We start from the raw sequence: 20,074 nt of genomic DNA on the forward strand, positions 1-20,074 counted from the left end.
CAGCATCAAGATAAACTTTCTCCCTAGAATAGTGGCTTGGACGTTTATTAAGTCCCAAGATGGCCCTGGACAGGTCACCTCCCACAACACAAACTGGCTCCCGGGAACCATATTCCATTCGCAAACAGACATGGAGCTTCTCCATTAACGTTTTTTACTAAAGCACCCACACAAGTTTCTGTGCAACATATAAACATGAGCAGGCCCTGGGACTTCTGCCTCCTCACCAAGGGAGGGAGGCCAGAACCACTGACTGATCCAAGCCCCACCTGTCCCCCATGCAAAGGCCAATCCCATGATCCCAGGAAACACAGCACCCCTTCTGGTCCCCTCCTGGGGGCATTCCTCAGTAGGTGGCTTACCAAAGCTTGCCCCCTACAATGTTGAATGAAAAAGGTTTCCCCTCCCCCGGAAGCATGAGGGATCTCTAGATCTGAGAATTCCCCCAGGAAGAGACACTGCCCCCTAGTCAAACCTCCCACCTTTCTAGGCCCTAGGGGACTCAAGGGAGTGGGAAACTGAGGCACGGAGAGGTGGAGTGACCTAGCCCAGGCCACTCCGCGAGGCAGTGCAGGGGCTGGCCCAACCCTAACAGTGAGGAGGCTGGGGGTGGGGCGAGTAGGGCAGGAAGGATTGACCTCAGAGAGGGCCAGAAGAGGGGCTTGTCCAGAAGCCCCTCAAAGTGGGTTCTGAAACTTCGAGGTCCAGCTGGCTGTCTATTAAGACCCTCAGAAAACAGCTCTCAGTCTCAGTCTTGGGGACGCCCCCAGAGCTGCTGTCAGCCAGGCTGTAGGTCAGTCCTCTGGCAGGTGACCCTCCACATCAGAAGGGCATGGAGGGCCTTTGTCCATTGGTCAGCCTTGATTGAGCCATGACATGGGTCGCCCAATGTCCACTGTGATGTTGGTGAAGAGTGGTTGCCGAGACACTTCCAAGACGCGGTACCGCACTGATCCAATGCCGTCCCACTTCATGCTCATCTTTGTGTTCTGAATCTTACTAAACCTAGGAAGGGAGATGAGTTCAATCAAGGCTAACAGTCTCTGCTCAATCTTCACTCTCTGGGCCACGGCTCAGGCCATTCTCTCCCTTGAGGGACAACTTGACAGAAGGCCACTGCTCCGACATCTGCTCTCCAAATGAAGACCTCACTCCCTTTGGCCGGAAAGCGGAACTACAACATTCTCATAGGTCTCCATTCAGACCTTGACCATATATATAATGTTTATTATTATGGGGCATTTCCTTCCCCCTTTACATGGTTCTGGGGACTCCAGATTACCCAGGAAGCACCTTTCCTCGCTGAGTTATCTTGCTGGCTTGACTGTAATATCTGAGGCATCCCATGCACCTCCGCTGCAGTACACATCCCATGTGGGACAGGCCATCTTTACTCTCCTAACCCGTCGTCTGCTCTGTCTCTCTTCCACATTCCACCAGCCGCTCCTTCCACACCCGCTCCTCTACCTGCTCCTCTACGCCAGTCTGCACTCTGAGTACCAGGGACACAGGCATGGATGGGACATGCAAGGGCCTTCCTCTCACAGCAGGTTTGTTTCACTAAAGGAGGCAGACACTGGGCGAAGGAAACACCAGAGAGCTAAGCGTACAAGGTGACTCTCTTGGGAGAAGTATGTGACACTAAAGCTAAAAGCAGGGGAGGGGGAAGAGCATTTTACGCAGAGGCCAGAGCACATGACAAAGAGAAAACGGCTTAGGCCTAGCTTGTCGGTTAGAGCGTGTATGGGCAGGACTCTAAGTCATAATAAGCACTTCATATCCTGTGGCAAGAGGACACCAAGGGATTCTTAACCCAGTTTTGGGAGAAAGGTGGGATAGACTATGGGAAGGCAAAAGAGGCAGGAAAACCTTTGCAGTCGTCAGGGCAGGATCACAACGACCAGACTACAGTAAACATGGAGAAGGAGTAAAGCAGACGGACTCAAGTGCTTTGGGGGTGGCACTGACACGCTCTGCTGATGATCTGAGCATGTAGGGTGGGGAAGGAATCCTGGAGCACTCCTGAGTTTCAGAGCCACCACTCAGACTTCCTTAGTGCAGAAATTTCATGTTGTCTGGCCACAGCTATACCCAAGCAGGCATCACTAATTGATGACCAGCTAATTCTGCAACGAGACCAAAGCTGCTGGCATTTATCTGCCTGTCATCCCTTCTCTGCTGACCATGGTTCCATCTGAACCACACGCTTTTCTATTGGCTCCCTGGACTCCTTGGTGGGGGGTGGGGGGTGTCTCATGCTTCTGCCAAATTCCAGCCCCAAGTCAGTCCATAATCCATCTCTCCATTCCTATAGTCTTGAGTTTAGAGCAAAAAAGTCAGGGGATACAGAAGTCCCAATGGTCCTTCCCCTGCCATGTCCCCTCTAGTTTTATGAATTCCTTTCATGAATTCAGGCCTGATCAATTCTCCCTAGGTCTACCCAACAGCTAGGCCATTCCTTCACCTCCCTTGAACTCAAAAAATAAGCCTTCCAAATAAATTCAGTGGTGTCTCTCCCTGTTCAGGAACTTTCTAGGACTCTCAGAGCCCTCTGGGAAAGAAGTTAAACCTCTCCGGGTACCCAGCTACACAGCACCAATGTCCCTACTGTGGCTGCCGCCTTCACCGTGTAACAACCAAAGGGCTTTAAGGTTTCGGTATATGCCATACACGCTCACACTCAACTCTTACAAAGACGTATCCCTACACCCGCTCCGGCCTTCTCCATCAGCCAGGCAAACAGCGCGGGGGAATATACGCCCAGGGGAATGTGAAACAGATTTCAGTGAATGAGGACCTTTTCAAGCCCCACTTAAGAGTCCCACCACCTCACGCCTTTCCCTGGCTTCCGAGACCTATGGCTTAACTATTTTCCTTGCCTAGCGTGACCCTCATAAGGGAGAGTAGGACAGGGGCTAGACGTGACTCTAGAAGGCCTGGCAGCGCTCAGAGATTGTCTGGAAGCTCAAGGAGTCTTGGCCTATATTTCACATGCCTGTCAGACCTTTCCTTGTCAGTCACGAACGTCTAATGTGGGTATTTTTACCCCAGCAGGAGTCGGCTGCTGTGAGTGGTTGACACTATCTCAGCTCTCCCTCTTCTCGACTTATGTACCTTTGTTGGGTTCCTAGGGTCTATGGCCAGCACCCACCATCTGTCATCTGCTCTGACAGGGCCCGTATAAGCAGGGTCATTCAAGGTACCTAAGTGAGCTATTTGAGGGTGCTAATGGAAATACAGTCTATGCAATGACAACCCGAGCTGGAACTTAACTTCTAGTCACCTCCAGGAACCAACCCAGGAGGGCCAGGAGTCACCTTTAGAGGTCAAGGGTCAGGAGCATTAGGGTCATCTCTAGGGATCAGTTGCCTCTATCAGGCAGGCACTTCTCATGGGCCAAGGGTGCTCAGAGCTTCCTCTATGGGGTTAGAGATCAAAGGCATTTGGGATACTGGGAAGTTACCTCTAGGGATCAAGGGATCAGGGGCCCCGGGGTCAGGGGTGCTGGGGTCACCTCTGAGGGTTGGGCTCGTTATGTTTGTCCCGGTCGTGCTTGATCATGCGATAGCGGCCTATCCGGACATCTGGGCGTGAGATCTTCATCCCAGTCAGGGAGATCCTAGGAGGGGCGACAGGCAGACTGAACAGGCACCAGGAAAGGTAAGGAGCCCGGCCCAGCCTGTGACTCCTCACTCCCTGACCTGGTCTCCTCTGTCCCATCCCTACTTACCGGTTGAAGATGTCGTCATCCTCACCGCCCCAGCCCCAGTACTCGTTGGGAAAGCCATTGATCCTCAGAAACTGGGCCTTACTCAGGCCCGACACACCTCCAAAGTAGCTAGCATAGGGCAGCCTATGACATGGGAGAGCAGATGTTAGGGTCACAGGGGAGTCAAGATGCAGGATCACAGATGGTGAGTGGGGAGAACGCATAACTAGGACCCAGGGAAGAGCTACATTACATAGAAGGATCTGAACCGGGGCCAGAGGCTAGGAGGACATGAAGCTGGGACTACGGGAATGGGTGCAAGTGGGGGTGGGTAGGTCTGAGTCTTGCTAAGTAAGTCTCACCGGAAGCCAAATTTGTCCATGGCAATGGCAAAGTGGCGGGGCTGGTCACCACAACGGTACAGATTGCGGTCATCCATAGGGACCAGGTCCACATCACTGAAGATGAAGCAGTCATAGGTAGCATCCTCCTTCAGTGCCTCTAGGAAGCCTACGTTGAGCAGCTTGGCCCGGTTGAAGGTCTCTTCACCATGCTGGTGGGGAGGTGGATGGATGGACACAGGTCAGCTCTGCGTCTGTGACCAGCAGGTACCTGCAACTCAGTTTCCAGCATGATCCCAGGGACCCACATAATTGTCCCTCACCCTCACGACTCCCTCAGACTCTTGGGCTGATTCCCCATTCAGAGACCTTTTACAGTTTGGCTCCAATGTGGAACTGTCAGATTCAGTGGCTCAACCATATTACAGTCCTCAGGCACCAGAGAACATGGTGGACTTTTCTGTTACGAAGCACTGGGGTTGGTTAGCACTTCCCCCTATCTAGAATGCCTTGCTTTAGTGGTCAAATTCATGCCTGAAAAGGCTGACTTCTGCTCAGACCTCCAGGTCCCACTACAATCCCCCTCCTCTCTGGGCTTCGTTTATACTGAACCACTCTGCAGAGTGTTTATCTCATCCATTCATTCAAACACACCCCATGACTTTCTCCTTTGTGCCAGAGGGCAGTCTACAGATGAGAAGCTCCGGTCTACCTCCCCATTGAGCTTACCGTCACCTGAGACACAATGTGACACCCTAAATGACCAGCACTGGCCCATTTCAATTCACTTCCAACTCCCTGGGCAGCCTCTGAGACAACACTGGACTGTGCTGAATGATCTTGTGTTCCCAAGAGGAAAAGACAAGCAAAGTGCTACAGGCAGTCACACCTCTGTGAGCGGGGGACCCAAAGATATATCTATAGGACTGCTGGGTCCCTGGCCATACAGGCCCAGGCGACTCTGGACAGGAGAGGGGTGGATTTGACAAGAATTGGCCCCTTGGCCTCTGCTACAACCCATGCTTACGACAGAAGCCTCTGGAGCTGGCATCTGTGAGTGGGTGCCTCAGTAGGAAAGGAGAAACAGTGACTTCTCCCGGCCCTGGACAAACCTGCTAGGCAGGAGCCGCTCCTTGAAGACCAGGCCACCTGCTCACCACCTTCCTGTCCTTTCCACATCTCCTCTCCCAGTCCTAGTAGGACACTTTTCTCCTAGCTTATCAGTGTTCTTCCAGCCTCTCTCACCAGCTAGGAGCCCTCGGTCTTCCCCACATGGCTCATAAACACGCTCAGTTCTCTCTCTAGGGAGGAAAACACTTCCCGCCCGCCATCACCCTACCCTTTGCCTTCATTTCTCAGCAGAGATGTTTTTTAAGCGTTGTCTCCAATTAGTTATTTTGTCAAATCTGATTCCTCCTTCAGCCCACTGCAATCTGCTTCCGCCCCCACCATGCCCCTGAAATGGCTCTCACTGGGCCCACCTTGTTGCTAAATCCACTGGACGGACGCACTTGGTCCACATCCCTCTCCCTCCCCCGCACTATCACACAGCTGCCATGCTTCCTTCCTGACACTGACTGCTGGGCTTCCAGGACATCCACTCTCCAGGGTCTCCTGACAATCTCTGGTCCGTCTTCTGGGCCTCTGTAGCTGCCTTCCTTTCCCCCCTTTCCCCATCTAACCCTTGATGATGCCCTACCCACCCCACCCCCTAAATTCCACGCTCTGTAGGCATGGCAGAGGTGGGTTTTAAGAACCTTCTAGCTGGTGAGATGGCTCATTAGATACAGTAATTCCTGAATAAGTCTGGTGACCTGGGTTTGATCCCCAGTACCTTCACAAAGTTATCCTCTGACCTCCACAAGTGTTCTTTGGCTACATATGCACGCACACGCACACACATACACACTAAAACTAAACCATCTCTACATTGTGGGCCAGTGGTAGTTCAATTAGTAAGGCATTTGCTGCACACAACTGACAACTGAATTTGATTCTACAAAACCTTAAGCCCCAAGTCTATAAGCCATAGCTTGATTATATACACAAAAATATTACACAATTTAAAAAAAAATGAGCCGGGTACATGCCTTTAATCCCAGCACTCAGGAGGCAGAGACAGGCAGATCTCAGTGAGTTCGAGGCCAGCCTGTCACACAGAGAAACCCTGTGTTGAAAAACAAAAGCAAAGCAAAGAGCTGGGCAGTGGTAGCTAATGCCTTTAATCCCAGGATTCAGGAGGCAGAGCCTGGTCCACAGGAGTTGAGTTAGAGGACAGCCAGGGATACAGAAGTGAAACACTGCCTTGAAAAACAAAACAAAAGTCTACCTTCTAGTGTTTCCATATCCCTCACAGACCCCCTTCCTAGGTACAGACACATACTCTATCAGCAGGATGTCCCTCCTCTTCCTCCCCGCAGGCTCTCAACACTCCAGGCAAGGCAGCATCCCTAGTCACTCTCCTCCAGATACGGCCTAGCTCCCATGGGATGTTCTCCCATCCCACTCACAGGTGTGGCCATGAACACAGCAAAGCCTAAATCCCTTGCCTTGTTTTGACATCTCTTTCTCTCTACTGTTTTACAGTGACATCTCCCTTTCACCCCATAGACTGCCCCGCCCATAAGCACTTCCACCATCTTTTCTGGCGACTGTAATCACTTCCTAATTGGTCACACTGCTTCTAGGCCTCTCCTCCCTCCATTCTTCACACATAATCACAGCAACATACGCAGGTTACCCCCACTTCAAACGTTCAGGCTAGAGGTCACTGCCAAACATACCTCTCAAGTTCTTGATGTGTCCCCCCAAACTAGCCCTCTAGCTAACCTTTGCTACCCAGCCTGTATGTTAGACTCCAACCCTCATCCACTAGTTCCTAAACACAAGAGATGAGTCCTCTTGCTAAGCCCTGGGCTGTCAGGCCCTTCTTCCTAGAAGGTTCACCTTCTCCGGCTATTACTTGTTCATCTCTGACAACTGCATGGCTGAACCAGGCTTCTCTGTGTTCCCACCGGCCTCACTTCAATTCCAACCATATATTTTCCTCTTTATCAGGTCCTCTCTGAGACTCAATGCCACTAGTAGCCAGAGCCTAGATGCTATACTTAAGGTTTCGGACTTCATGTGTTTTTCAGGGTCCCAACTCTCCCTCTCTTCAAGGCTCTTGGCATTGCCTCCTAGTTGGTGCACATGAGGCCTCTGCCACCTTGGTTTTGACATCTTTTTCTCTCTACTTTACAGTGACATCCCAAAGAGATGTCCAAACAAGCTATGTACACACCACAAGAGTACATGCCAGCATTTATAGGTTCACATCCCCTTCCACACAAACTTCCTGCATTTACTGACAGACATGTACCCCCAAATCCATGTAGACTCACACAACCATCAAGAGGCAAGGACCCAGCCTTCTCCAGCCTCGTGTGTGCACCAACAGGCACATGGCCCCCCGGATGCCTGAGCAGGCACATCCACAGACGCATGAGAGTTTCCTGAAGGCTAGTGCTCAGCCAAGGACCACAGTGCACGCACCTGGTTGATGACATAGATACCGTAGCGGAGCCGCTGCCGCCTCAACATGGGGTGCAGATAGTGGAGCCAATAGCGTAGGTGGTGCTCCCGGTGTCTAAAGGGGATGATAACTGCCACCGTTTGGGCTGGGGTGCAGTCAGGTGGTGTATAGCGGCCTCCCAGGAGCACGCCTGGGTTCTCCCTCTGCACCCGCTCCAGAGGCATGGGTGAGGTGAACTCGATGACCACTCGGCCCACTGCAGGCAGGACAGTGTCAAGAGTCAGGGCCTTTGCCAGAATCCAGGGACACTAGCCACCTGGGAGTGGGCAACAGAGCCCCTGGAATAGCCCTCCATCAATAGATCTGGAGCCTCGATGCCCCCACGGTTCAGCGCTCCAGCTCCCTAGGCACATTGGTAGGGTCCTCTTCCCACCCCTACAACAGGTAGGCCCTACTCTACAGGCTCACCAAGACCAGGTGGCACGTCAGGACAGGGTGGAATGACAGGAGCTGTGGGACCAGGTCGGGCACTGGGCACTTCAGGAAGCCCAGAACTAGCGGCAGTGGCATTGGGCCGAGAGCAGTTGGTGCTGCTGCTGGCTGCAGGGTAGAGGGCATGGGCTGGGCTTCGGGTACTGAAGCGGCTGAAAAAGGCCAGGTGCTGGGCGTAGACGTCAAAGTAGAGGATGACAGCCACAAGGAAGTGCAGCAGGCAGAGAAGGAGCACAGCCTTGCAGACCCGCTCCAGCGTCCCCCCCAGCAGTCTGCTCATCCCGCAGGTGGCCAATGGCCTGCCCAGTGGGCCCAAGCATCTGGCTGCCAGCCTGAACAGGGGGGAGAGAAACAGATCCCACAGGTCAGGGCAGGACAGGTAATGCTACCCACCTGCTTCCTATTTGGCTGCTCATTCACAGACCCCTATTCTCACTTACCTTTCGTAAACACCTTGAAACTCATGGACTTGTTTGTATTCTACCTGCGAACACACCGACAGCCACTGGCAACTCATTTTCTGCCATCCTAGATACACCCCAGCACTAAGTCACCCAGACATATGCTTCAACCCTCACTGTACACCTCTACACACTTGCACGCACAGCAGCAGGCACAGGTGAGCTTTATTACCCGGGATTGCATCTCAGCACTGCGGCTCCACCTGCGCCCCAGAGACTAGAGATCGACTCTTCAACCCAGGATACACCGCTTAGGGAACGGATTATTTCCTGAATGCCTATCACGGAGGAATGTTCCTACTTCACACTATGGCTTCACTTAGTCCTCCCAAGGGTCCTGATGGGGAAAATTATTCAGACCCATGGCATGTTGAGGCATTCAGGGGCCAACAGCAAGCAGGCCTGACCAACCAGGACCAGGCTGAGAAGGGCCTTCAGCATCCAGGGGACCCCAGATGGAGAGGATATTTAACAGAATCCTTCCCACTGGAACAAGGGTGAAGGAGGGTGAAGGTACCATGCAGGGCTAGCCACAGATAGCCCTCACCTAAATCTCAGGCTGGCTCTGGAGCCTGAGCAGCGAAGCTAGTTCTGATTCCTGAAATGGACTACACTTGGCCCTGGAGGAGCAAAGTTCCTAGGATGGCAGAGGTGGACAGGGGTTTAGGTGGTGGTGGTGGGGCGTCTGTCTTGCTTGGGTCAGAACTCTGTTGTAGTTTCAAAAGGTCAACAAACACTTCTGGGCACCGCTCCTGAGAGCAGGATATCTCAAACACAAAGTTACATACACCTTTAGTATCAGCAGTAGGCACCCACACTCTAAGGGACACACAGAGACCCACATAGAGAGCTAGATACACTTGGGGTGACAGTAACATACAAGCCACATACATCAACAAACCGCAGCTCCTAGACAAGCTTAGCCATACACCATACACCCAGACCCACGTGCAAGTATTCCCACCTCTCCCTCCAGGGCAGGGGCTCTGGGTCGGGCTAATCACCAGTCTGAGGGGTGCGTCTGGGCGGGGCTGGGAGGCTGAACACGTGGCACCCCGGGACGGGGGAGGCAGCAGAGGACAGGTGGGTGTGGAGCCCTGGGGAGGGGTGCATTCAGTGGGAGATGTGGATGTGGGGCCGGAGGCCGAGCGCCTCCGCCAGACACAAGGCCGGGGCGAGCGAGGACAATGAGGGAGGCCGGCTGGGGGCGGACGCAGGAGCCCAGGCGGCTAGCGGGATGGGGGTAGGGTGGGGTGCAGCCAGGCCAGGGGCAGCGCCGGCGCCTCGCTCACCGGGTCCTGGGCTGGGATCTGGGGCGGCGCGCGGGTGTCTCCCTAGTGGGGCTGGGTCTGGAATGTCGGGGCCCTGGGCTGGGGGCCGCGCGCACCCTCCTCCTCTCACCCAGCGCTCGGGGCTCAGCAGGGGGCGCCGCTCCAGCTCGGGTAGGGATACCGGCTCCGGCAGCTGCGGACGGCTTCGTCCCCCATGGCCCGGCCCCACCGCCCGGTCAGCGGTCTCCGCGGCCCCTGGGCCACCTCCCGCCGCCGCCGCCGCGGGCCATGGAGCCGAACCGCCCCGGGAGGCAGGGCGGGGCCGGGCAGACCCACGGACCGGCGGACCGACGGACCACTGCGCTGCCGCCTGCCTCCCGCGCTACGGCTCCTCGGAGGGGCAGGCCAGGCCGGCGCGCCCGCGCGCGCGCCCCCGCGGCCCCCGCCTCCAGCGCGCCCGCACGCGCCGCGCCGCTCCACCGCCCGCCCCTGCCGTTGGCCCTGCGCGGCCCTGCCATAGGGGAGACGCTCTTGCGGATGCCCGAGACCCAGGAGAGGCGCGGGAATCCATCAGGTTCCTCCACCAGCTTGCCTTAGCGATGGAAAGAGGCAGAAGCCGGCTAGCTAGGCCCTTCAGGTCGTTGAGATGGGGTCTGGCTAGTGGGCCACCTGGGGTCAGGGCCTTTCCAACTCTTTCGCGGCGGCAATATTCAAGGTCAGCCAACCAGGGCTGCCTGCTGGGTAAGACCCTTAAAGGTGTTAACTAAAAATGACTTCTGGGTAAGAGCAGAATAACTAAGATTAGGGAAACAATCCAGAATTTGATAGGATAGGTATGGGCGGAGTTGAACAGGGCCCCAGGAATTGAGACCACTGAAGAGGTTCTTGAAGATTTAGGTGTTCATACACAACTATCAAAAGCCAGGAAGAGAAGGTGTCGGCTGTCTCAGGAGTAGGGAAACTGAGAGAGCTAATTGGCTATAGTCAGCTTGCATCTAGTGCATACGGCTCCAAGGGCCTAGGGCTAGGAAGATCCTAGAACCCAGACTAAGGAAGAGGCTCCCTGCTATACGCAGTCTAGCACCCTGCCCTTGCCACCCAGGAGCCAGCACCTTCCACAGCAGAGATGGTGCCGATAGAAAGAGAAGAGGTTGCCGTGAGTGTACAGGCCCTACCCTTCCTCTGTGAAAGGTGTCGCAAAGGGCCAACAGACGCCTCAATGACCGGGACAAATACCAAGTTTATTTCACAAACACTAGGAAGATGGACTGGATGGGGGGGTAGGGGACACAGGTGCACAGCTGTACACAGTCACCATCAGCAGCCCACTCCCCACACTGGGGTTCAGTCTGGACTGCAATGCCTCCAAAGTCAACAGGCAGCAAGAGGTGAGTGCAGGAGGGCCCTGAACACCAAGCCCAGGAAAGGCTAAGGGACACAGCTCCAGCTGTCCCAGGAAAACCAGCAATAAATAACAGTGGGGCACGGCCCCACCCACACAGATCATCTAGTCACCCATCTTCACTCTGGAGGTCTGCAAAAGAAGAACAGGGACAAATCAGGCAGGGACAGTGACAAGATCACAACCAGCAGGCCAGTGAGTGGACAGACAGACCACAGATGGATGACCATACAAGACAGACACACTGATAGGCAGACAAAGGAGATCAGCAATACAACAAAGAGGAGAAGCATGGACAGGGCCAGTGTCCCCAGGAGTCAACCTAGCCAAGCAGCCAAAGTCATGTTTAGACCTTCAGGCTGGTCTTTTCACCACAAACCCACACACTGACAAAATACAGAATCTAGACGTGCAAGTCTACTGACAGCATGACGTACATATGCACACAGACCCTGAGAGGGAAGCGTGTCAAGACTGTCACGGACGTCCCTCACAGGCTGTATCACAAAGAGGACATTCCCAGAGGCAGCAGAGGAAACGGGTGCAAACAGGGACTAAAGGAGATATATGCATATACAGCAACAGACAAAGGGGAACCAAGAGATGGGAAAGGGTCTCACAGTTATGGGTGGAGAAGGGAGGAATCTATTCTTCTCAAAGCAGAGTAAGGCTATGCTGAGGACAAGGACAAAGAGGCCACAGTTCCCTAGGGGGAATTCAGCACCTGAAGGATTGCAACGATGACTCCAAAGAGGCCAATGGCACTGCCAAAGATCTCCACGATGAGAATCTTTACAAAGAGGCTGGGGTTCTGTGCATCAGCTAGGGCGGCCCCACTGCCCACGATGCCCACGCAGACTCCACAAAAGAGGTTGGAAAGACCAACTGTGAGGCCGGCCCCAAACATGGAGTAGCCTGGAGGATAAAAAACAGCTCAAGTGAGGCCAAGATAAGCACAGGAGATGATGAAGGATCCGAAATGGGCTAACGGGGCCAATCCCACCCCAACTCTGTAAAGCAGGCTCAAGCAGCTGAGAATATAAAAGAGTCTGAAGCTGGAAAGTCGGAGATAGGAGCAAGTGTGTAGAGCCCAGACACCTACATCTGTGTGTATGCATGTAGGTGGGGGTGCGGGGATGTCCACTCTAGTTCTGTAGTGCTGGCTGGCTTCTTAACTCAATGCCCGCCACTTAAAGGCCCATACCACCATGCCTGGCAAGACTGAACTTTGGGCTACCCACTCACCTGCATGGTAGTTTCGATGGCCAATGGCCTTGGGATCAGTAGCACTGAAAGGCTGAGGAGGACAGGTCATCAGAAGCCATCCCTTAATGCACCTACCTTCTCCTCCAATCTTTAGGCAAAGCATAAACCACTGGGTTTTCCCTTACCTCAGCCATGTTGCTAATGACAATCGCCATGATGATGCCATAGATGGCCACAGCTTCACAGAAGATAATGCTGGCAATAGTAATGGTAAAGGTTGGGGGAGGGGTGGAGAAAAGAGAGGAGAAGGAAATCAGCCATTTGTCAGAAAATCCCCAGACAGCTCTCCTTGACTCACGATGAGGCTGGTCACAAGCCAGTATGTCAGCAGACCTCCATCGCAGCAGGCTGGCTTTGACAACCAAAGCCTCTTCTACTCACCTAACCAAGTTCTTGGTCTTGATTCTGGGGGCCTTCACCCCACCCCCAATGATGGAAGAGCCGGTAATATAGATGCCCCTGGTGGAAGGACACACTGATTAAAGGTGCTCAAATAGTCACACTGTCCCCTGCATGATTAAGACCCAATGACACCACCCGCCACAACTCAGAACTTCCCACTAACCCCACTGCCCCGACACTTACCAGGCTGCTCCAACCACAGACAGCGAAATTGCTAAGCCAATGCCCAGATTCGACCACATGAAGGGAGAAGTTTCTGTCAGGAACCTGGTGTGGGAATAGGGAAGAAAGCCAGTCGACTGTGGTCAGGAAAGGGCAGGGCTGGGGGAGAGTACACGAAACTCAGCTCCCACCCAGCCCCAGCCCCCCAGTCCTGGTATTTCCCATAGGTCCTTGTGTCCGAAGAGTTGAACTAGGGCTCAGACTACAGAAAGAAGGGGCTCCTAGGAGAATCCCCGCCATGCCCTTACCATGCCACATCAAAGCGGAAGCCCAGGTCAAAAATGGTGTAGCAGATTCCTGCAGCAATGAGAAAAGGAGTTAAGGGTTGCTCTTTTGAGACACATTCCCCAGCCCAACTGCCCTACACATCTAAGAAGACAAGAGTCCCGGAGCGAAACAGAACCTCCGCCCAGGCCTCCATTTTTTTTTCTTCCTGCCACTCCTTAGGTAACCCGTCTCAATGACACCAAGTCCCTCCTCGGTCAAGCGCGGCATCCAGGCTGCGCCAGATCCCGCCGGCCCAGTCGTTGTTTACCCAACAAGCTGTGAAGGGGGAAGGCAGGGAGCGAAAAGAGGAAGCAGGGCGCCCAAGTCTGCGTTCGCAGACGAGAGGGGGGCGGCGGTCGCGACCCTGGAAGGGCCGGTGTGGCTCTCGCAGCCCGGGGTCGGCTCCCTACGTTGCGGTCCGGCATCGCGCTGGGCCGGCTCCGGCTGCCACCTGCCCCCGCCCCAGCCGGTCAGCTCAGCCAGCCCGGGCCCCACTCACCCACTACGATCATGCAGGCCCAGAAGGCCACAAAGATCCCGGTGTAGAGCAGCGCCAGCCCCGTCATGGCAGCAGCGACGGCGGGGGTCGGATCGGTGGGACCTGAGAGAACACCACTACCACCGTCCGCCCCGCAGTCTGTTGGCCCGCCCCGCAGCTCCACCTGACCGACGCATGTGACGCCCCGGCTCCACGTGACCTCCGCGCACAGCGGCTGGCTGGCTGCGGTCAGGCCGCGGTAGACGTTGTGCCGCTGAGCACTGTGGTAGTTGTAGTCTTACGCCGCGCTCTGCGCGCCAGGTGCGGCTCTACACTTGGGCTGCTTGTTCCCTACCTGCCCACTGGACTCACGGTTTATTCTCCAACCCCTGCAGATCCTTCCGGTCTTTTCTAGTCCTACCTAGTTGTAGGAAAGCTCTAGATTGTTCCCTCTGCTTGAAGGAGGCTTTCGCACTGCCTAGCTAACACCTAGTGGTCAGACAGAGGTCATTTTTATAGGTTGCCTTTCCTAACCCAGAGGCAGGGTGGAGTGCAAGCTGTGAGCTCCCGTGGCGTCCAGGTGTGGCTTTCAAGGACGTGTCATTCTCCTGCTCAAATGTCCCGTGGTTCCTATTTCACTGGGAACAGGAGACAATTCTTAGTCTCCTATGGTACGCAAAGCTCTGCTCCCAGGCCCCTAACACATTCTGCGGCATCTAGTCTCCTAGCTATTTCGGTCAGTGATACCCCTCCCTCTTGCATTTTGTTCACCCCGTTTCTAGGTTCATGTGCCCCACTCTCTAGTTTCCAGTCTTTGCTCACCTTCCAGGCCTTCCTTACCCATTCTGTGTAACATTCCAACCCCTAACTCCCTTAAACAACCCTTTCTCTTTCATAGTTTTGTTTTCCCATAATTCTTAATCACCACTTGAGGTACTACATTCTGTTTTGTTTGTCTGTCCATCCTCCCCAGGAGGTGGAAGCACCATGCTTGGTTGTACTGTGTTTCTAGCACCTGGCATACAGGTGGGTCCTCAGAACGTGGCAGAATACATGAGTGGTGCTCACTCGAACCCAGTTCCCACGTCACTTTACAGCTCTGCCTTTATCCTTAGCCTGGACACTACATGATCTGGACAGAGCCAATTTAAGAGTCCTGGGTAATGTGGACAATGAGTAGGTAAGTTTTGTTTTCTTCTGGGATTAAATAACCACAGACAGACAAACAGACACACACTCCAGTGCTGGGGAATTAAACCCTAGGACCTACAACTTAGACAAGCACACTACCAAGCTACACCTCCAGCCCCAGCAACGACACTTTGGTTGAAGTACCCACCATGTTGACTGGTCTGTTTAGGCCCAATGTGCTTTTCCACTTCAATTATTCTGACAATATTTTTTTGTCTCTTCAAGATCCAGCTCAGGACACCCCTACATGGGATGCCTCTTGAATCTGCTGAGGTCCAGTTGTCCCCAGGGCTCCCTTCTTCACATACAATTCTAATTCACGGGGTCACTATTTCTTCCCAACCACACTCCGAGGACAGGAACCTGGTCACATATGTAACTCCTGTACCCACCCACAGGAATTGTGTAGAACTGAGATGTGTTTGGTGAATAAAGAGAAGCAAGAGGAGGAGGATTCAGTTTATTTCAGTTTTCTTGGTGTCTCCCAGAGACAAGTCTGAGTCAGCATAGCCAGCACTGTCCTGCGGAGCTTTGTGCTGTGACAGAACTGTCCCACACTGCCATGCGAGTGCCTGAACTATCATCAGTGGAACTGAGAAACAGGTTTCATCCACTTTAGAACTGCAGAAGTCATGTGTCTCATGAACACTGTCTTGGACAGTAGGGGTCTAGACCAGTGGTTCTCAATTAGAAACAGTTACATGGAGATCATTTGGGTTGTCATACCTGGGGGGAGGTGCTTTTGCTAAAGCTAAACATCCCACCATTTACAGAATGGCCTCCGCAGTAGAACCACTCTGCCTAGAAAGCCACCAGTGCTGAGGGGAAGAATCCTGGTGTGGATCCTCTCCTGCCCCTGCCCTCAACAGTGCTGAGGGGAAGAATCCTGGTGTGGATCCTCTCCTGTCCCTGCCCTCAACAGTGCTGAGGGGAAGAACCCGGGTGTGGATCATCTCCTGTCCCTGCCCTCAACAGTGCTGAGGGGAAGAACCCGGGTGTGGATCATCCAACTCCTGCCCCTGAACAAGGGCAGAACTATACTGCACACCAGGAACTGGGGTCAGCCACAGTCCCAGGCTGCTGACAGATAGGCCCAGGAAAGGCCTGAACCTTTTTTCCCCACCAAGCAGGCGTTTATTGCACCGAGGCATGCCGAGCCAGTGCCAGGACAGGCTAGATAGGCCCTCAGGGAGAAGCCACTGGCATTCCCTCTGTCCAGGTTCCTTCAAGTATCATTGTAGAGGAGGAGACGCTGGTTCAGCCGATTTGTCACTCTATGACACTGGCCCCGCATGGCATCAGCTGCTTCCCTCATCCTCATAGGCAATGGCAATACCCCGTCTTCCGCGGACGGCTTCTTTCACTGGTGTCTGGCCCAGGCGGGGCTCCAGCCCCTGCCAGCTCCGGGAACTGAGGAACGAAGCTGTAGAGGGAATGAGAACAAGCTGTGTGGGCTGGACCTGGACAGGACCCTAGCAGGGGGCAGGCACTCGCATGCTTACCTGCAGGGCTGCTCTCAGCCAGATCCAGTTGTGGCCTTTGAGCTAGGGCAGAGCACCCAGTGTCACGTGGCAATTTCCACGAAGGTGGTGCTCGGAGCTCCCCAGAAATGAGGGATACATCTGGGGTGTCCCACAGCTCTGACTCAGGTGGTGGGAGTGGCACATGGAAGGGGGAACCTGAGAAGGAAGGAGAGAGGATAGCTATCCTGGTCCTTCAACTCCAAGCCCCAACTTTCAAGCCAAGATGTGCCCCCTCTCCCCCAGCCACTCACCGGGCAACAGCTCCGCATAATGTGTGAGGTGGGGAGCCAGGCCTGGCGGTGGCCAGGCAGGGTTACAGGCAGCCTCCAGTTCACATGGCATCAATACAGGCCGCAAGAAGCCACCTGAAGGTTGGGGGGCTAGGGCTCCCAGAGGACAGGCCAAAAGCACAAAGACGTCCATCTCAGGGAAGTTGGCAAGCTTGGCAGGTGTGGGCCTCCCCAGGGCCAATACGTAGCTCCGTTTCCCAGCAGCCTCAGTCAGCTTCCGCAAGTGTGCCAGGGCCTCGCGGTGTTGAGCTACACCTAATGTGCCTGCCAGCAGCCCTACTACACGGGCGTCTCTGGCCCGCTCTACAAGATACAGTCTTCGAGCTCTTAGCCGCCCAGCCTGGGCACCCTGGTCCTGTGTCTGTCCTGTGTCTGGACAGCAGGAAATGAAGGGTCGTCCTGGTGTCCATCCCAAGAGCAGTCTGCTCAGGTCTGGATCAAGTATAGGGTCAGAGCTAGCTTGAGAGCCCCCCACATAGAAGGCACCGTATTCTTCCAGACACTTTCCTGGGCTCAGGGGGAAGCGTCGTCCAAAACGTTCAAGAGGCTCAGGCTGTGAACTTGGGGACCCCACTGGCAGGGGCAGAGCTGGACTGGAGATGAGCAGATCTTGATACTTTGGGCGCAGGAGAGCGGCCAAAGCCTCTGAAAGAGAAGGGGGTGGCATGAGAGTTGAAGTCCAGCACAGCAGAAGATGCCTCATCCCCAGGAGACTAAATGTGACCCTAAAGTACAAGCGAGGCCAAGCTGCTATCAAGAGCTCTATGCAAGTGCGTTTCATAGGGGAAATTAAGGCATGCAGCCACGCATTTACCCCTCCTTCCCTCACAGGTATAATTTCTCACCTAGGGCGTGGGCACAAGCTGGCTCGCTCAGCAGTACTACCGGGGCTGTGGGATCTGGGTTCTGGGCTTCAAAGGCCTTTGCACAGAGCTCTAAGGCAACAGAGCGCTGACCAAGGACGAAGGTGATGGGCAGCAGACGGGCAGGGGGGCTTAAGCAGGCAGGACCAAAATGGACAAGGGCTTGTGCTCCAGCCTGCTCAGCACCCAGAACATCCACACAGCAGCTGCAGGGGGCGGGGGGAGAGAGAGAGAGCACTGGTGAGAGGCCTCCCTGCCTGGAAAGGGGCTTTCATCAAAGGGAAATGTGGCCATTGGATAAAGTGGTAACATGTTAGGTATTCACTGTCACGGAGGGACGCCGGCACTAGGAGCTTCTCATCATCATTCAAACACAGTCACTGGAGGCAGATCCTGTCAGCAAGAAAACCCCACGGGGCCTAGATCTTCAGACCCGACCACTGACTCCCAGCACGAGTTCACACCTGCCATAAGCCGTGTCTCCCAAAATGAACATCTTAGATCCCGTGACTTCCTCCAGCCGTGCAGCCACTGCTGCAGCGTCTCCCAGTAACTGGTCAGGGAACTGTAGTGCCACCTGTAAGCACAAATCATAAAGTCAGCAACGGTTCACTTCTCCACCAAGAGCGTCTGTAAAAGAGACACTCAAGTTTCAAAACCCCTACTTCCAGAGGGACACTCGGCCCCACGGAGTGGCGGGTGGTCCGTTCGACGCGGGCGGACTCCGATTTCCTCAACCCACATAGCATCCAAAATCCCAATCCCAGCAAGCCATCCCCAGAGGGGAGCCAACCCTAGCTTTCTAAGTTGGCCCTCACCCGCTGACACCCTAAGTCGCAGACAAATTTTGTGACTCGCTCCAGCTCATACACTCGGTCAAGGTCTTCGGGAGGAGTGAGCAGTCCTGGGACGCCGGCCTCCCGCTGTAGGGCCGTCTCCGCGGGGCTGCTGAACGTAGACTCCATGGGGCACAGGTTGAGTGGGGCGAGACGCAGCTGCGCCCCTCGAAGTCACAGCAGTTTTGTTTGTGGCTTGGGACCAACCTGTTCACGGGCCCCAGGATTCACGTCCAACGCTTCCAAACTCCCGGTTCTCCACTACACATGGACCTACTGAGATTACTTCCGGGTTCAAGGAGTGCCCACAGAGAACCAATCACCACCCTTGTACTCAGGACCAATCGGAAGTGCCGCGAAGCCTTGTGGGTGTTGTAGTTCCACAGGCTACAGCTTCTTTCCGGGTACCTTCAGGTCAGCCTGCTGGTGCCCTGTGGAACTTCAGCTTCCTAAATCACTAATTCAGTGTGAGCAGGTCCTATCTGCCGGTCACATTAAGTATCTCATGTGCAATGAAATTTGTTTTTAACATTTGTGTATGTGTGCATGTACATACGGTGAGAGCAAGGGTTCTTGAAGATCCAACTCAGGTCTTCAGATTTGGCTGCAAGCTTCCTAATCCTCCAAGCCATCTCACAGACCCCATAATTTGAGACAGGGTCTTGCTGTGTAAACAAAGCTGGGTCTCTCTGTTCGGCATAATTTCCAAATAGGTGCCCACTGCTTGGATTGAATATTTGTGGGAGGGCACTTACTGCCACACATTGTAGGAATCAATGTCTTTATGCCCTTTACCTTGTCTGCTGAAGGACTGTCCCAAGGGTCAAATTATAACTATACCCGCTATCTTCAAATCTGTCAATCAAACACAGAGCCCTTTGCTAAAATCATTAGGCACTACATTCTTAGGAGCGAGAATCATCCCAACTTAATGGAACAGATCTGAAGTAACTAACAAGAAACAGTAGGACAGTGGGATAATCAGCATCAAAACCAGAAACTGGGCTGTAGACCCCACATTTATTCTCTCCTCACCTCCTTGGATCTTAACCCGAGACCTTGTGCACGCTAGGCAGAGGGCTGCTGCTGAGCTACATCCCCTGCCCTAGACCCTACACTTACCTACCTTACACACTACTTTATCATGAGGAGGGAGGGCTCTTAGCATGTAGTGGGATAAGAGGACTGAAAACATGTGGCCCATCTCTGTATCCGCCAGGGGAGATGAGAAATCAGTACTGTAAGGATGGGGCTGGGGAGGGGGGTGGTGAAATGGCTCAGTGGCTAAGAGCATTTGCTCTTCTTGCAGAGTACTAGGTTCATTCACCAGTACCCACGTGGTGGCTCATAACCGCTTGTTACTCCAGTTCTAGGTGACCCCTCTTCTAATACCTGCAGGTAGCTACACTCATGTGGTACAGACATATATTCAGGCATATATACACCTATGTTGGAGGAGGGAGGCCACTTGTTGGTTCCTGATCACCTGGCTAGCTTAGACTTAAAATTACACAGAAACCAAATTAATTAAATCACTGCTTGGCCC

At 54.0% G+C, this 20,074-nt stretch overlaps 3 protein-coding genes across 9 annotated transcripts; all 3 read right to left on the reverse strand.

Annotated features, from left to right (window-relative positions):
• Positions 1–35: 35 nt before the first annotated feature.
• Positions 36–10,210, reverse strand: B4galt2 (beta-1,4-galactosyltransferase 2). 4 transcript variants are annotated; one of them, XM_075945527.1, is made up of 8 exons: positions 9,919–10,168; positions 8,497–8,540; positions 8,033–8,388; positions 7,585–7,820; positions 4,072–4,262; positions 3,731–3,853; positions 3,515–3,619; positions 36–1,005 (listed from the first exon to the last, which is right to left on the reverse strand). In XM_075945527.1, exons 3-8 carry the CDS (start codon positions 8,334–8,336, stop codon positions 855–857), a joined length of 1,110 nt encoding a protein of 369 aa, XP_075801642.1. In that variant the 5' UTR covers positions 8,337–8,388; positions 8,497–8,540; positions 9,919–10,168; the 3' UTR covers positions 36–854. The 4 variants fall into 4 exon arrangements, with proteins under 4 accessions (XP_075801642.1, XP_075801643.1, XP_075801640.1 ...); XM_075945528.1 differs by lacking the exon at positions 8,497–8,540 and having other exon boundaries at positions 9,810–10,011; XM_075945525.1 differs by lacking the exon at positions 8,497–8,540 and having other exon boundaries at positions 37–1,005; positions 9,919–10,208.
• Positions 10,211–11,008: 798 nt separating this feature from the next.
• Positions 11,009–14,021, reverse strand: Atp6v0b (ATPase H+ transporting V0 subunit b). Its single transcript, XM_075945931.1, has 8 exons — positions 13,847–14,021; positions 13,329–13,377; positions 13,042–13,125; positions 12,838–12,915; positions 12,582–12,651; positions 12,436–12,487; positions 11,915–12,105; positions 11,009–11,322 (listed from the first exon to the last, which is right to left on the reverse strand). Exons 1-8 carry the CDS (start codon positions 13,911–13,913, stop codon positions 11,296–11,298), a joined length of 618 nt encoding a protein of 205 aa, XP_075802046.1. The 5' UTR covers positions 13,914–14,021; the 3' UTR covers positions 11,009–11,295.
• A 1,441-nt stretch (positions 14,022–15,462) lies between these two features.
• Positions 15,463–18,834, reverse strand: Dph2 (diphthamide biosynthesis 2). 4 transcript variants are annotated; one of them, XM_075946545.1, is made up of 6 exons: positions 18,511–18,834; positions 18,157–18,269; positions 17,675–17,898; positions 16,791–17,474; positions 16,519–16,695; positions 15,463–16,439 (listed from the first exon to the last, which is right to left on the reverse strand). In XM_075946545.1, the coding sequence occupies exons 1-6, from the start codon at positions 18,655–18,657 to the stop codon at positions 16,315–16,317; spliced, it is 1,470 nt and encodes a 489-aa protein (XP_075802660.1). In that variant the 5' UTR covers positions 18,658–18,834; the 3' UTR covers positions 15,463–16,314. The 4 variants fall into 4 exon arrangements, with proteins under 4 accessions (XP_075802660.1, XP_075802661.1, XP_075802662.1 ...); XM_075946546.1 differs by having other exon boundaries at positions 18,736–18,819; XM_075946547.1 differs by lacking the exon at positions 17,675–17,898 and having other exon boundaries at positions 18,736–18,753.
• Between the last annotated feature and the right edge of the window lie 1,240 nt (positions 18,835–20,074).

The sequence above is a fragment of the Microtus pennsylvanicus genome, chromosome 13 (genome assembly GCF_037038515.1).
Source record: "Microtus pennsylvanicus isolate mMicPen1 chromosome 13, mMicPen1.hap1, whole genome shotgun sequence".
Taxonomy (NCBI): Eukaryota; Metazoa; Chordata; class Mammalia; order Rodentia; family Cricetidae; genus Microtus; species Microtus pennsylvanicus.